Source organism: Poecile atricapillus, chromosome 3, assembly GCF_030490865.1.
Source record: "Poecile atricapillus isolate bPoeAtr1 chromosome 3, bPoeAtr1.hap1, whole genome shotgun sequence".
NCBI lineage: Eukaryota > Metazoa > Chordata > Aves > Passeriformes > Paridae > Poecile > Poecile atricapillus.
Window position 1 is genome coordinate 112,102,835 of NC_081251.1, and position 15,085 is coordinate 112,117,919.

General features: G+C 41.9%; 1 protein-coding gene across 2 annotated transcripts in view; it reads right to left on the reverse strand.

Moving 5' to 3' along the window:
• The window catches only part of PLCB1 (phospholipase C beta 1), a 336,286-nt gene that overhangs the window by 67,150 nt on the left and 254,051 nt on the right, over positions 1 to 15,085 (reverse strand). For both annotated transcript variants that reach the window (XM_058834148.1, XM_058834149.1), the window contains exons 17-23: positions 11,597 to 11,681; positions 10,384 to 10,508; positions 9,958 to 10,112; positions 8,064 to 8,228; positions 6,844 to 6,943; positions 4,738 to 4,842; positions 4,132 to 4,241 (exon numbers count right to left, since the gene is read on the reverse strand). In XM_058834148.1, coding sequence (XP_058690131.1) covers positions 4,132 to 4,241; positions 4,738 to 4,842; positions 6,844 to 6,943; positions 8,064 to 8,228; positions 9,958 to 10,112; positions 10,384 to 10,508; positions 11,597 to 11,681 — 845 coding nt within the window. The remainder of the gene's footprint in view (positions 1 to 4,131; positions 4,242 to 4,737; positions 4,843 to 6,843; positions 6,944 to 8,063; positions 8,229 to 9,957; positions 10,113 to 10,383; positions 10,509 to 11,596; positions 11,682 to 15,085) is intronic.

The following is a 15,085-nucleotide window of genomic DNA, read 5'->3' on the forward strand; positions in this document are numbered from 1 at the left end:
AGAAATGGAGCACATATTATTCTGAAAAAAGTATTTTAAGCAGATATAACTCATCAGGGACATTTTTTAGTACAATTTATATTAGCTGCACCAGATGTGAAGGCTGTATTTCATTGAAGAGCCATAAAATCTTTCTAGAAATACCGTAGGTGCTGGCAGGAGAATGCTCCTTAAATCCCTGCTGTGAACAAAACGTGTACATGAGATTACTTTTAAATTTCATAGATACACACAGCACTATCATTATTCACCATTCTCACAAAACAGGAACATCCTTCTGACTCCCAAGATCTTATATTCTTGTAACTACACTCCCAGGATAATGTATAAACAGTACCTCCATTCTGCTGCATGAACACATCTGTGGTATCCAAATATTTAAGCATTTTCCACAATCTTTTCCTTCTCTCCAGTCTCCTAAAGGCTCAGGCTTGCAGCGTGCACTGTACTACACACTGAACATCTGAAATTGTCCCTGTGACCATCAGGTTTTAAGCAGGCACCTGGCACTCAGCAAACAGAAGGTCATTCAAAGCAATTTTTATTTTGAAATGGCCAGGCCCTGCTTCCTGCTGTCCCTGCGAGGGGCCCGTTGCCATGGTGTCTCAGGGAAGTTTTGGATTTGTTCCTTCAGCTGCTTCCATCTCCTTCTTTGATGGTAATCACATTACATGCAGAGGCAGGATACCACAGTTGGGTTTTTTTTTTGCCCCGTGATTACTCCACACTTGCAAAATATCAGCCTGTGCTGCATCAATAGAGGCAAAATAGATTTTGATCCAACTGTTTCGTGCTGCTCCTGCTGCTGGTTTCCTTCAGCCTGGCCCTGACACTACACTGTAAACTGCAAAACAATTCCTGTCTCAAAAGCCTCATTCCTACCAGAATTACAGGAGAGAAATACTGTAGGCAGAAACATGATGCAATTGAAAACCAGTGCAAACAACTTCATTTATATCAAGCAGGAACGACTGCAATAAAATATGGAAAAATCTCATTTAGCCAACATTTGTAACTGAGGAACAATGTGGCAGGCAAAAGCTGCAGCTGACACACACAGATGTGGTTATCCTTGCAGCTCTCCTCAGGCTGCAGTTCATTAGTTTAATAAGAACAATGTTTGCTACACAGATCATCAACATTTAATACAAATAAAGCCAGAATTCCCAACTTCTGGCAGTTCTGTGCCTCATTGCATGGGAAGTGGGTATTATCTTCTTTTGAGACCTGTTTTTTATGTGCTGTGAAATGCTGCATCACAGCTTGTTGAGGAACTATTAATATAACCTGTCAGTTTGGGACATAAAACATCTGTTTTCAGAAACTGAAGCAGAAATGTGAGACAGGATCACAAAGTGAATAAGGAATAATTTTCACTACATCAAGCAATCTAATCTCATCTCATTAGAAACCACCTTCTCTTCCCATAATTTGTCACACTATGCCAAAAGAATGCTAAAATGCATATGAATTTCCTTTAAAAAAAAAAGGATTTTTCCTTTTAGGCTGTTTTAAAAACATGATGTAATCCAGCCTTCTAATTTAGAGTTTTAATATTCACATAAACTACTTTCTATTTCACATTGCCATGTCTCTTGCAATACAGTGCATTTACTAAGTAGAGAGATCCATACCCACAGAGGAATCTAGATGGTCTATGTTTATTTCTACAGAGAAAAGGAGGTACTTTCAGTCTGGGATAAGTTCTTACCAAGGAATTCTCTGCAAATTCCCTTGGATTGTTCCTCCTGTCTGTAAAGGACACTTGGCAGGGGAAGAGAGGACAACCTTCACTACCTGTATGCTCTTAGAGATTTAAAGGTCCAAAACTCACACTACAGACATTCCATTCCCCAAAAGAACTCTTCTCAGGCCAGGCTCAAGACCAAGAAAAGTAAAGGTAGGAACTCCTGTCATATTTATGATGGTAACTTTGTAAATAAATTCAGAACAGATGCTGGAACCTCAGTCAGTTCTTCAGCATTCTTTGTTTATGTTGATTACACTGACCATTACCATTAACAGATAAGGTCATGTGAAGAGTGAAAAAAGGTTGATTTATTTGGTTAAAACAATTCACTATTGGGTAGCTTATTTCACTGTTGTTCTGTGACAAGACTGTGGAACTTCCTACAGAGGTTGAGTTGAAACTTCTACAGCAAGGAAAGCAAAGCAAAAACCTCTCAGTTTTCTTCTGACAGCTGCTCAGATCAAAAATGTGTGTGAGAGGAAGGAAAGAGGTGTGGGAAATGGAATCTGTGCTGGGAGGCAGCTCAGCTTTGCACACAATCAATTACAGTGTGTAAGCTTGAAACTGGGCATTGGAAATGTGAATCCAGGTGCAATCAGGTGCTCATTTCTGGCAAACACACTTGAGTTTGTTCAACTGTGTTGCCACTGAATGTAGTTGCAATTATTAATTGGTGTGATTGGTGTGGGCCAATAAAAATGAAGAAAACAGACTGACAGATTAGGAAAATGTTATCATCACAAAACATGGTCAGGGAATTCAGGATTTCCAAGTGCAGACTGAAATACCTTACCCAAAAAGTGCTTTTAAAATAGAAGGTGACTGGGGTGAAATCAGATTGACACTGACAGTGGTAGTTTTGTCCCTGTTCCTTGGTGCTGCAGCTAACTCAATACACATTTATAGCAAACAGACCATAATCACTACAGTTTTCTTTTACAAAGTATTTCTGTGCTTCTCCAAAGCAACCACCTTTATCCTGTGAGTTTCCAAGCTCCTTGACAGTCACCTCTCCTATTTCCATTTGCTGCAGAAGACACTCTAAAACGAGAATTTTTCTAACAAATAAGCCTGTATATACCAGGAAAATCCGTAGTTTTTCAAAAGTAAAAATGACCTCTAAGGTATTTAAAGGATTATGTTAAAAAAAGGCTTTGCTATTAATATAGAATCTCATGTGTAGCATGTCCTAGATAGATGTCTAAGATACTGTGGAGCATTTCACAGTGTCCTCATTCAGCAGAACTTGTGACACTGCACAAAGAGTAAATTGTTGGCTACTGAATTGTAATGACTTTCACTCATCTGGTCTGCTTTGGGAATGTATTCTTGGTTACAAAATCTAGTTCAGCAAGGTTTTGCACATCTGAGAATTGCAGCAGGCAGGCACCAGAGCAGAGGGCAGTTTAGGATTAAAAAGCATTTCTGTCTTTGCTAGAGACTGTGCTGAGAGCCTTTTGATCACTTGGTGTGCACAACACCTGGCACAGCCACCTCTGACAGACCAAGCTGATATTGTCAAACACTGCTAGAAGTGACAGTGACAGTGTCGGGAACAGAGACTGAATGTTTGAACATGCAGAGTCCATCAGAAACCACAGCTGAGATCTCAATTATACTCAGAACAACATCTGTGCATTTGGGTGCATAACACCTTCAATTATACAGAAAAAAGGGTTCACAGGGTAGTCTGCAGATAATCATATATATCCAGACACCTAACAACTAAAATAGTGGCTCCCATAGCTTTCAGCTGAGCTACAATTCACCTGACTATTTATTTACTCCATGGTCTCCTCCCTCTTCATTTCTCTTCCTAGCATCTATAAAGGATCAGTTGAACTCCAGAGACCCCTTCCCACCTAAAATATTGTATGATTACCCTGTGTCTCTTTAGGACATGTTTGCCCACAGAGAATCTACCGTAATCTGAGATACACAAATGTTTCTCAGCAGAATGACCTCTCCAGAGACAGCCTGAAATTCTCTGCAATTTGTAGTATTTTCAGGAAAAACTCCTGACACACAGCTGTCTTTTTTTGCAAGGGGAACCAGCAGCACACTGGAAAACAATGGGCATTGACTCACAGAGATTTCAGTAGCTCCAGAGCAAAACTGCAGAGCACACAGTTTCTCATTTCTTTACCTCTGAACATCAAGCTGCTCAGTGCACACCACGCTGCTTTTAGTGACACCACACTGACAGTGAAATGCTGCTGGGGTGTCCTGTGCCCCAGCCTCCCTCAGGGTGAGATGTTTACAGGTGTTCACATAATCAACACTTACAATTCCCAGGGATTTTCAGTATTTGTCTTTCTAAGCTAAGTAGGTACTTTTAAATACTGTAGCATGATGTCCAGAGCCTCAGAGACCTCCCTTACCTCTTTCTTGACCTCTTCCTCATCTTCCAGAGTCAGCGCAGCCAGCTGCTTAGCTCTCTGCTCCATCAAGTTTACATATCTGATTGGATTGGATAAGGCCTCAATCACATCTAGGAACAAGGCAAATACTTCAGTTTCAAAGCCCTGATGTTATGGCTCCAGCACTCAGGTTTTAAGAAAGAGGCATAATAGCGTTTTTGCCTGAAAATGGTCTTTCACTGCACGGCATTTAACCTTACTCCTGTTTAGAGCCAATGGCAAAACAGTTCTCACCCTTGAGCATGGCACTTTATCTAGGGAACAATTACATCCTCCTGTGTCCTGCAGGCAAAGTTTAATTTCTGTGCCAACAGCAAGTGCCTGAGGCATTTCCTCCTTTGGAATCTGCTGAAAATAAGAGTTGGCCCTAATGCTAAGCCTCAGGCAAGGTGCTGTAAATCAGGCCATCGCCTAGGAGTGAGGAGACACAATGATCCACCAGATGTAGACCTTTGCTCACAGGACTGTTATCCCAGCCTAGCAAATCATCCACACCCCATGCATTTTGTGTTTCAATTAACCTTTATATTCCCCAGCAAGAAAATTACCTGTATAATACCGAGTTACCTGCGTAAGTGTCAGGTACATAGTCTTTGACCTCGATGTACACAAAGAGAGCTGGCAGTGTCAAAGGCTGGTTCCTCTCATTCCTCAGGCAGATGTAGTGATAGCCTGCAAAATGAGGAACAAGCAGTTCACATAACAAATCCTTCTACAGGCATGTCCAATGCATCTCTGTTATCATTTGTTATTTATAGTGTGGCTCCCACTGAGCAAGAAGCTCCAAGGACTTCTGGGAGTGAAAGGTTTACCTGAAGGGTTGCAGGGATAAGTGAACAAACTGCTGGAAAGGCACCTGGCACTGCAGTTTAAAATGAAATTTTCTGTTTATTCTTACATATGTGACTGATGCTAAAAATGGCAATTTATTTCAATTTTTCATGCATTCTGTTTTAGTACCTATGTCTGGATTTTTTTAGTTTAGTACATCTTATTATATTTTCAAAAGTGAGCCTGGTAGTACTCAGCAATCTGAACAGCCAAAGTAAACTGAGATGTAGCAGCCCATCCACACACAGCATCTGATTTTAAAAATATACAATGTGGCATGATGGCCACAGAGCATGTTTGTGTGTATAAATCCTGTTGTGTGAGCATCCTTATGAATGCATCTGTAAAAAGAGAGGTTCCAGATTGTTTTGAAAGCTTCATGTCCAAGCTTTGACCACCTTGTGGCACTGAGTGTCATGTCCAGTTTGGGAGCCACACGTGTGAGAGGTGTCGGGATCCAAGTCAGGAGCAGGATGCATTTATCTGGGGGAATCCTCACCTGGCTGATGTAAGCAACTCTCTCTGCAGGTAATGGCTAAATCCTTGAGTTGGGAATAGTGGCAAGTCTGTGGATTTATGTGACAGCATGATATAACTTCCAATAACATCTCAGAAAAGAGAGAAATTACATATTACAAAGGGTTCTTAGTTCTCTCAACTTTCTCCAGCAAGTTTTCAGCATGGACACAAACTCAGACCACCAGGCTGCTCTCCATCACATACTGCAAAGTGATGATTGCTGGAGCCAAAAGGACAGAGAATGGGTCTGTGGGGAACAGTTCTGGTAAGATCTCACTTACCAGACGAGGGAAATCCTCCCCACCCCATTTCTCCTCTCCAGTCACCACCTACCTTCCTCTGGCACTCAGCAGATCCTCCAGGAAACCAGCTGCATCCATTAAGCCACCAGAAAATGCAGCTGGCATAAAAAAGGTGTCTGCTGGTTTGATAAATTGTTTGCTCATGAAAAAGTGTGGAGATTCCTCCTCAGGAATAATTTGGCCAACTGTCAGATACAGGACATGTGAGTTTTGTGCTGGATAAGGCACAGGGTAGTTACAGATACTCTTCTTTTTCCAGTGAGTAAACCTGGGAGCACGTTCATGGCCCATAGGCTTGCCCTAATTCAGTTTCCTCCCCTCACTGGAAAATCTGGCACTGAATTTGAACACTTCCCATGCTCAAACTGCCAATGCCACTGCATCTTTCTGAAACAGGATCTCTAACAAGTCTCTGGCCTGGAAAATGTGGCTGGAGTTGTCACACAACATAATTTTCATTTAAGTGGCCACTAATGATAGTAGAAATCATGTGATTTAGAAGAGGCAAATAATTATAGTTTTCTTTTAATTTTCAGCAATGAGGATGAAAGTAATTTTGGATTGATTTGAAGGTATTGCAGAGATGTAACAGCTGGCAGATAGGTCAGTCTTTTGTGTGTGCAGAAATTACATTGAGAGGAGCAGGTTTTGCTTTAATTCCCAGCCATGTCCCATTCTCACAAAGATGACATCAAAATTGGCTGCTGTGTCTCTCTTTCTTCTTAAAAGTGTGCAGTTGCATATTTTAGCTTAAACCTGTAGGCATGAAAGTGGTGTACTGGAGATAAGGAAGTGCCAGCTATGCCTCCAATGCTTTAATTCCATTGGCTTTCCTGGATGGTTGAAAATTTAAATTTTTGATGAAATACAGCATTTTTGTTTTTCAAACCCAAGACAGATTATTCAAGTCCTCAGTTGCCATGAGGCTGCTGAGTGGCTGCTGGTTTAGAGCAGTTGAGATTCTGCCTTGCTGTCTCTTTTCACCACACAATATTTGTCTGGATGGGGAGAAAGGTTTTACCTGGTCGAATTGCTGAGACTGGCAATATCCGATGGCCAATGAATTTCCCTCCTTCTTCATACACTGCTAACCTTAAACAGGCCAGGGAAGGCAAAACCACCTGCAAGACAATATTGTTGCATTAGTAATTTTCAGCTCTGAATGAAGCAGCTCCTTCCATAGATTGCACAGAACACATGCTAAAATTTATCACTCATTGAAAGAAAAAAAAAAAAGCAATAAGAAGAGCTTCTCTGGTTTATTTTCAACCTACTAAAAATAGTAGCCTGTGCTTCTCTGAGCACAGGGCCAGTCAGGCACGATCATTAACTAAATAGAGAAACCAAGTACACTAATTAGAAGTTCATTACAGAAGAAAAATGCTAGTGATGTTTCCAAACTTAAGCTCTGGCAGGCTGCCAAAGGCAAGCTATTCACAAGGCCAAATATTCAGGGAAAAGAGCACTGCTGCAAGTACCAAGTGTCTGAATATCCTTGTGAGCTACACTTGCTGAGAGAAATCTGAAAGAAACTGTTTTACAAGCACCTGGACTCAGGATATACTTAACCAAGGTGCTCAGAGAGCAAAACCCAGAGGATTCTGTTCAAATATTGGCTGTAGGTACATTGCAAAGTGCAATAAAACTTTCCCATTGCATGGTGCTCAGTGTTTGCTGCCACCTTAGGAGTTTAGAGAATTGAGTCTGGGTAATACTGCATGAGCAGCTCAGAAGTTTCAGTCTCATCTCCTCAGGTGGATGGGATTTGTGTCTTCATCACTTGGGCAGTGACTTTATAGGCCAATCTAGTGGCTAGCAGGGCCAGCAGATTGCTCTGGCTGTGCCAGCTCAGCCAGCCAGGCTGCTGGAGGTGCATTCCCATTGTCCTGCTCCCAGGTTCCCAGGAGGGCTGCTCAGCCAGGGCACATTGCCATGGCCATGGCACTGAACTGCTGCTGGCATCTGTGCCTGCTGCACATTCCATCCACACGGCTGCTGCTTCCAGCTGTGCCACCAAAACAACCCAGGGGACTTCAGGCTCGCTGCTTTTAGCAGCAGCTGCCACAGCTGGAGCAAAGTTCAGCAGAAGCTCAGCAAAAGCAGCTGAACTATGAAATAACTATTCAGAATGTCTTTTCCTGCTTTCTAACCAGTGTAAAGTTTCAGTAAGCCGTGGAAAGACCCCACTGGACAGGGATAAAAGAAAGCACAATTCCTTTTTGGGAAGCAAGTTACACTGACCTTCTTAAACACTATGGCTTCCTCTTCCCAAACTGGATTCACTGCGTTGCCTTGAGAGGTCTTGGTTTTTAGAGCTTTTCTCCTGGTATCCACTGGCAGGCCAAACATGTCCACTTCCACATAGGTACCGACTTTTTTATCAGAAAGGAACTGACCTGAAATTATCTAAAGCCAAAGAACAAAGGAGCATCGTTAGAGATTGCTGTGGTGGATTAGGAAATGAGTGGCTGTAATGCAGATGCATAGTTCTCATTAATGAGCAGACAGTGGGCATTTAAAATAAAACCAAAACAACAATAAACCCACAAGAAACAGAAAAAAAAAAAACCAACAATATTTAACTGCAGACACAGAAAAACAAATTGTGAGGGCTGATTTCCTGTGACCCTGTGGTCCTCAAGTCCCCTATGAGCAATAATATGGTTGAGATCATGCTGCTGCCCTTCCCTGAGCAGGAATACTCATTTGGATCTCTTCCTCAGTCTGTATGCCTATTTCATGAGAACTCTTAAGTTCTATCTAGTCTCCACAACAGGTTCAAAAATGCTTGAAAAAACAGAGGTTTAAATGGCAGAGAAATTATATATATGCTTTTAGTTGTGAGGGAGAAAACCATCTTAAAAGTTTGTATTCTAATAACGGCTCTTCACAGAGGAGTTTTAGTAAGAAAATAAAATTGTAAAATAGTTGATCTTTCCCAGTTCTTATTTTTAACAGGCAGCACAACTCATGACTTGAAAAAGTGAAAGAAAGGTCTGCAGTTATTCAGAAAGCTGAAGAGGCACAGGAGTGTGCAGTAGTGTCACCATACCTTAACAAATTGAGTCTTGCCTCAAGCAAATCTTAATCCAGTGCCAGCTCTGCCTGTGTGTGACACTGTGACCAGCAGAGCCCTCCCTGAGCAGGCAGAGGCAGCTGCCTTCTGCCAGCTGTCTCCTGACTGCCGTTAAAAAGCTGTGCATCTCCTAAGAGCTGCTCAATGACTTCCACCTCCATTTGCTCTAATTGCAGAAGAAAGTGCCTCTAAACCCACAGGAGTGGCCTGAAAGCTGCCATGATTGCAGGTCACCATGAAAGGTCACCCCACACATCCTCTTCTGTTTATCACCAGATTGTTCCTTTATCCACATCCCTCCCAGCACGGCTCTGCTGCACTTCTGCCTGCAGCCTGAGAGGAAATACTTGTTCTCCCTCAGTGAAAACAGGAGGATATTTTGCAGATGGACTCTATAATAAAGAGGCTGTTCAAATGGATGAGTCCATTAAAGGAGTAGCAGGACTCCAGAAAGTTTATGGTTTTATAGCTGGAGATACAGCAAGTGAATTTGTCTCCCTGTCACAGCCAATGCCATCTATCCCCTTAAACACTTATGCAGGTAATTCCCAATCTGCAGATTCCTGGCAGACCCTGAACTTCATTAGAGGTCCTTAAAAAGGAACAAGGAAAAACAACTTGGCAATGAATTGCAGCTGACATTTATGGTTCCACAGTTCTGCTGGAGAACTTTCAGAAAACCAGACAAATTTATTTATACTAAGCATGTAGTGTTCTAGCTATTCCAGTCCAACCTTCCACTTCACAACAGCATGTTTTAAATCCAGCCTTTTGTTTCTAAAAACACAGCCAAACTGCTCCTAAATCCATTCACTTCCCAGTTCTGTGATTCCATAATTACTTCTATAGCAAAGAATACATACAATAAAAATATATTGATTTATCCTACAATGCGAAATGCGAGGCAGAATTTAAAAATTAAATGCGCTCTGTGAAATTAAATTTATTTTATTTTATTGGCTTACTATAGTAATTTTCTAGGCCACTGCACCACAGAAATATAAATATATCCATGCTCTGGCATTGCCATGAGAGCACTTCCATCAGCTAGAGACATACCTTGACAGACAGAGTGTTGGCTACTATTCCATCCACTATTCCTTCAGTAAATGGATCAAAGTGCTTGTCTGGCCTTCTCATGAATTCTGGCTTTAACCTGTACCCACTTTTGCCATTGTACTCGTACATTCCCATGTTTATTTGCATAGACAAATCTGGATGTTAAAAAAATTGGTAAGAGTTATTTTATGGACAGATAATCATTTCAAAAAGCAATAAAATGTTTTAAAATAACTGTAATTTCATACTGACTGTAACAGAAGCACTACAAGCCTGGGTTAAACATTTTAATTAAAAGCTCTATAGTATACATTAATCTCTAGAATAATTTTTGGCAAATAAAACCATTCCTACCAATGAATCAGCAAGTCTGTCAGAGAAGTGGACAGGTAGAGCTTTCCAAAGGCAGAGAACAGCAGGACTTACCTACGGTTTGGAAGTTGAGGGCGACCATCTGGCAGCCAGCATTCCAAAAGACTTGTGGCATGTAGTTGGAAGAGTCTACTCGTGTTCCCTTTGGGTAAATCCGGCTCAGCTGCATTTTGTTGTATCTGAACAGTGAGTAGTTAAGGTAGAGAACATGTGACAAAAATCACCTGGCAAGTGAGAAGTGCAGGGTTAAATTCAGGTAATTCTTTACAGAATTGCAATGGGTTCCTCGCTGGATTTCTGGCAACCATCATGCTTCCAGATGTTCACAGTCTTGTAGGATAAATAAATATGATAAATATGGGACAATTAAAGGTGCTGCTTCTTCCTGCATAGACTGCACAGAATAAGCAAGGAAAGAGCACAGGCAGATGCATTAGGAAGATCATATTAATAAAATCCCATTTATCTTTATGGTTCCTACTTTGGGATTTTCCTAGGATGACATTTACAGAGGCCAGTTGGTTGCAAACACTGAATCTTCCTCTGCTGCAGGGAGAGGTGATCAGTTAAAAAGTGCTTTTCTGGAATGAGATTAGAATTGGCCTCTACATGGACAGAAATGACAAGTGTACACATCTTATGGTTGAGTCTACAAATCTCTGAGATGAGAATGTGCTGCAGGCAATCTTTGGAAGGATTTTTCCATTAATCTCCTTTGAGACACTGTTTTATCTGTTTATCTATTTTACCTCGTTCATTCTTAACTGCAACCATGAGGAGAGATATTGAGAAACATCAAAAAGTCTAACCAGAATGTTCTTTAGCTTTTCTTTAGAAGTTATAAAAATTCAAAAAAATTAAGAAATTGTGTGGCAAGAAATCAGTAGAGGTACGATGGGAAAGTGAGCACTGTCATGTGACTTTGCAAAAAAGTCAGCCACATTTTGACAATTTGCTCCCCATAATTCTTACCACTCCATATAGGATGACAAATTCAACAATCAGAATATAAAGAATTAGGTCTTCAATATGTCACTTATGCCTATTCCCTCTAGTCCTAGCCCACAGCACAAGGACTCTTGCCAGTTTTTAAATTAGCTCATCAGAACTCAGGCCAATTAATCCATTTAGAAAGACAGTCAAATCTACAAATTTCATTTGGGTTCCCTATTTCCCCAGCTCCTGTCTCCGAATATCCAATAAAGCTTTGTAGCAGATCTCAGATATAGAAAGACTTAGGAAGCCGCTTTCTGAAAGTCAAGGATACTCCACAAATTCCACAGGAGACTTTGTAAGTTGCTCAAGTCCTTTGGTTTCCACAAAGGAAGACATTTCAAAGCTTTTGTTGCGTTCTGCAGGTTTAGAGGGGAGATAAAACCGGTGACAGGTTAGAGCATGAACTCATTTGGTTTAGTCCCAGTCCCTGTATCCCACCTACAGTTCACCAGCTCTTTGCACCCTGATCCCAAGGAATTTACACATGGCTTTGCTGACAGCAGTGACCCTGCTCTGCACACACTCAGAGCTCCATCTGCACTCACAGCAGCACTGCCCAAATTAAGAGCACTGGTGCTGCCCCAGGTTGATGCTGGACCAGCTGCAGGTCCAGCAAAACACCGGGTGGATGTACATGGGAGGGTGAGCCCAGAGATCACTCCTGTGACACAGAGGTGCTGCAGCAGCTCGCTGTGGGCATGGCTGGATCTCTGGCTTGTCTTTGCTGGCTGATGTGAGGGCTGGGAGCCACTTGGAGCTGTGATAACTGATGTTCATTTCAGATTAAAGTGAGCAGTGCCATGCCTGCAGTGACTCTCGGTACATCAGGGGCCAGGTCACAGCTGTCAAAGCCATGAAACACCACGATCCAACCATCCCTGAAGGGGCATTCCTGTGTCCCAGCAGGGATTCAGACCTAATCCCCAACTGATATCAGGCTTTTATGATCTGTTTAATTTGGTCAAACTTTCTGATCTGCCAGTGGTGAACAGCTCCTCCTCCACGTCTGAGCCACTAGGAATAAACATTAACTTGTGCATCACTTGTCACTCACCTTTGCCTGATGTGGGCATGGCCTTTCAGTGCACCCAGGCATCAGGATGCAGCAGAGAGCCTCAGTCAGGGCCCTGCTAGCTTCAGTAGCCTCACTGCTGCTCAGATTTCTGTAAACCAACAGCCTCCCACCTCATCCTGATCAACCATGTGCCTGCCTAGAAGGGCCACAGCTCTGGAGGTCAGATCCATGAACTCACTCAGCACTGATCTGTTCAAAATGAGGGGATCAGTGCCTGGGTTGGAGCAAGATCTCTCCAGCCTCACCACTTTATTGAAAGCAAACAGTAAGGCAGAGAAAAGGCCTGGCCTCCCCCAGTTTAGAAATGATTGTAATTGTGCTGCAGCAATCCGGGGACAGCCAGGAGGCAGGGCTGGCCAGCTCCCTAAAATCAAACTGTGAAGCTGCAGGGGAGGGACAGAACTGAACAAAAGCACAGAGGAGCAGGACAGAAACAGGTGGGCACTGTCCTCATAGGGAGCCAAAAAGGAAGCAGTGGATCCAAGGAAATCAGGAACTGGATTGTTTGGGCCACTGTGAGAGGAAAATGTGCTGCCAGCCTGGGAACTACAAACCATTCTCAGCCTGTGCTGAAAAGTCAGAGGATGAACATGGGCTTCCGAAAGTAATTCTGTGCCTCTAGGAGAGCTGGGACTCACCCTTTATGGTGGTCCCTATTTCTAATCAGCAACCATCATGCCACTGCTATTATTCACAGCTGTTATCTCCTAATGGTAAAAAATTCCTGTTATTCCCTAAAGGCTGCTCTCCTACCACTCCCTCTTCCTTTCTAAAACACAATATCCTTTCTTTCTCCAGCTGGCTCACCTCCATCTCAGCTTCTCATAAAGACACTGAGATTATTCTTATTCCAGCTACCCCTCTACTGATGGCATAGCACTAGCAACACACATATACTGGTTTTATCCTATTTAGAATGTAGCCTCTAGAATTTCTGGAAGTAATAAACTCTTATTTCTCAGCCTTGTCTTTAAGTAGAGCATCTGTAGGAAACCAGAGCTGGTAGCTGTTAAAGGATTTGGTTACCAATTGTCCAGAGCTTAATCAGACTCGTAATTAAAATAAGAACAATTATTTCCTTGTAGTATCTGGAGATGATTAAGGGACCTGCCCTTTGAAGAAAAGACTGCAGGAGAGACATTTCTCTCTCGTGATACATTACACTGTGCTATCTTATCAGGAGCAAATTACTGCAGAGTGAACAAATAACTCACTGAAAACTGTCTGAAAAATGTGGAAAAACACAGTTACAGCTACTTGCTGCCAGAGAAGAGGGAACCTTTCCAGTGAGGGCAATCAGGGCCTGGTACAGACCCACTTCTATTCAATATTTCTGTTACCAACTTGGATGCAAGACCAGAAAATGCACTTTTAAAATGTGTGAATGACAGAAGCAGTGAGGCACTGTTATCACTCCAGAGGTCTGGATCACAAATCCAAACAAACTCTGAATAAAAAATAATAGATTAGAAAAGTGCTGTAACAACTATGAAACTGTATAAAAGACAAGTATGGATCTCTACACTTAGGAAAGTGAGGTCAAGCGAACAAAAGTAAAATTTTTGGTAAACAGCTGGATAGATAGCAAACTGAAAAGCGATTCTCATTAATCCCTTCTTTATTCAGCTCATTTAATGAAGATCCAGCAGCGAGTCCAGGCCAAGACTAAGACCAGAACACCTAAATTGTTCTTCAGCCAGCCAGCAGCATTTACCACTTAGGGCCATATTTATCACAGAATGTTTTTTTTTGACACAAACACCAAAAATTTAATTCCTTAATAAGACAAGTTCACTGAAACTGTATTACTGATCAAAAGTCACATCAGAACTTAGGAGAAAAATCCAGACAGCAGCAGATCTTTACAAAAAAACAAAACTCAGAAAGGCAAAGGCATGTGAACAGAGGAAAAAAACCCTACATGAGACAATTTTCTAACAGCTGCATCAACTTGTAGTGCTAGGATTCACATGGCTTCCTTTCCAGAAGGCACATCTCCTTCCCACTGTGTTCTTGTAACTCTCATTAGAGCTGGAGGAGATTATAAACACCCAAAGGGACACTACTACAGGGAACAAGCACAGCTCCCTGCGTGATTCTGTGACTGCTCATGTGTGGTATCTGTATAAATACCCACATACAAATGAACAGTTGGGAACTTCTGACATGTTTATTATTCATCACAAGTAAATGCCAAATCTTGTATAGAGACATGGACTTAGGCAACAATTACCTGTCCTCTGCCAAGGACACCACAAATCCAGAATAAATTAAAATGCTGTACACTTCTTTAACTAAAAAGCTCCAAAAGCACATTAAAACCTGTCAAAACAAAGTGAAAAAGGGCAGGCAAACAGTGGGGGGGGTTTCATCAAGGAAAGCAGAGATGCTGCAGTGTTTACTGAGGATGCCACTGAGTGCATTCCTAGCAAGGCATCTTCTGCAAAAGCCAGCAGGGGGTGAAATTATGGCCCTTTCTTTACAACACACACAGGCAGGAAAGTGAATATGCATGTGGGGAAGGGCAGACTCTGCTTGCCCTGTATCTTTTATAAAAGTACTAGAGGCAAAATAAAAGTAGGAATATTTATGACCACCTTTCTCAAGCTGCTTAAGTTACTCTTCAGTCATGGACAACAAAGACAATGTAAGCACAAAACTTTCAAAACTGTTTTTGAAATGTCA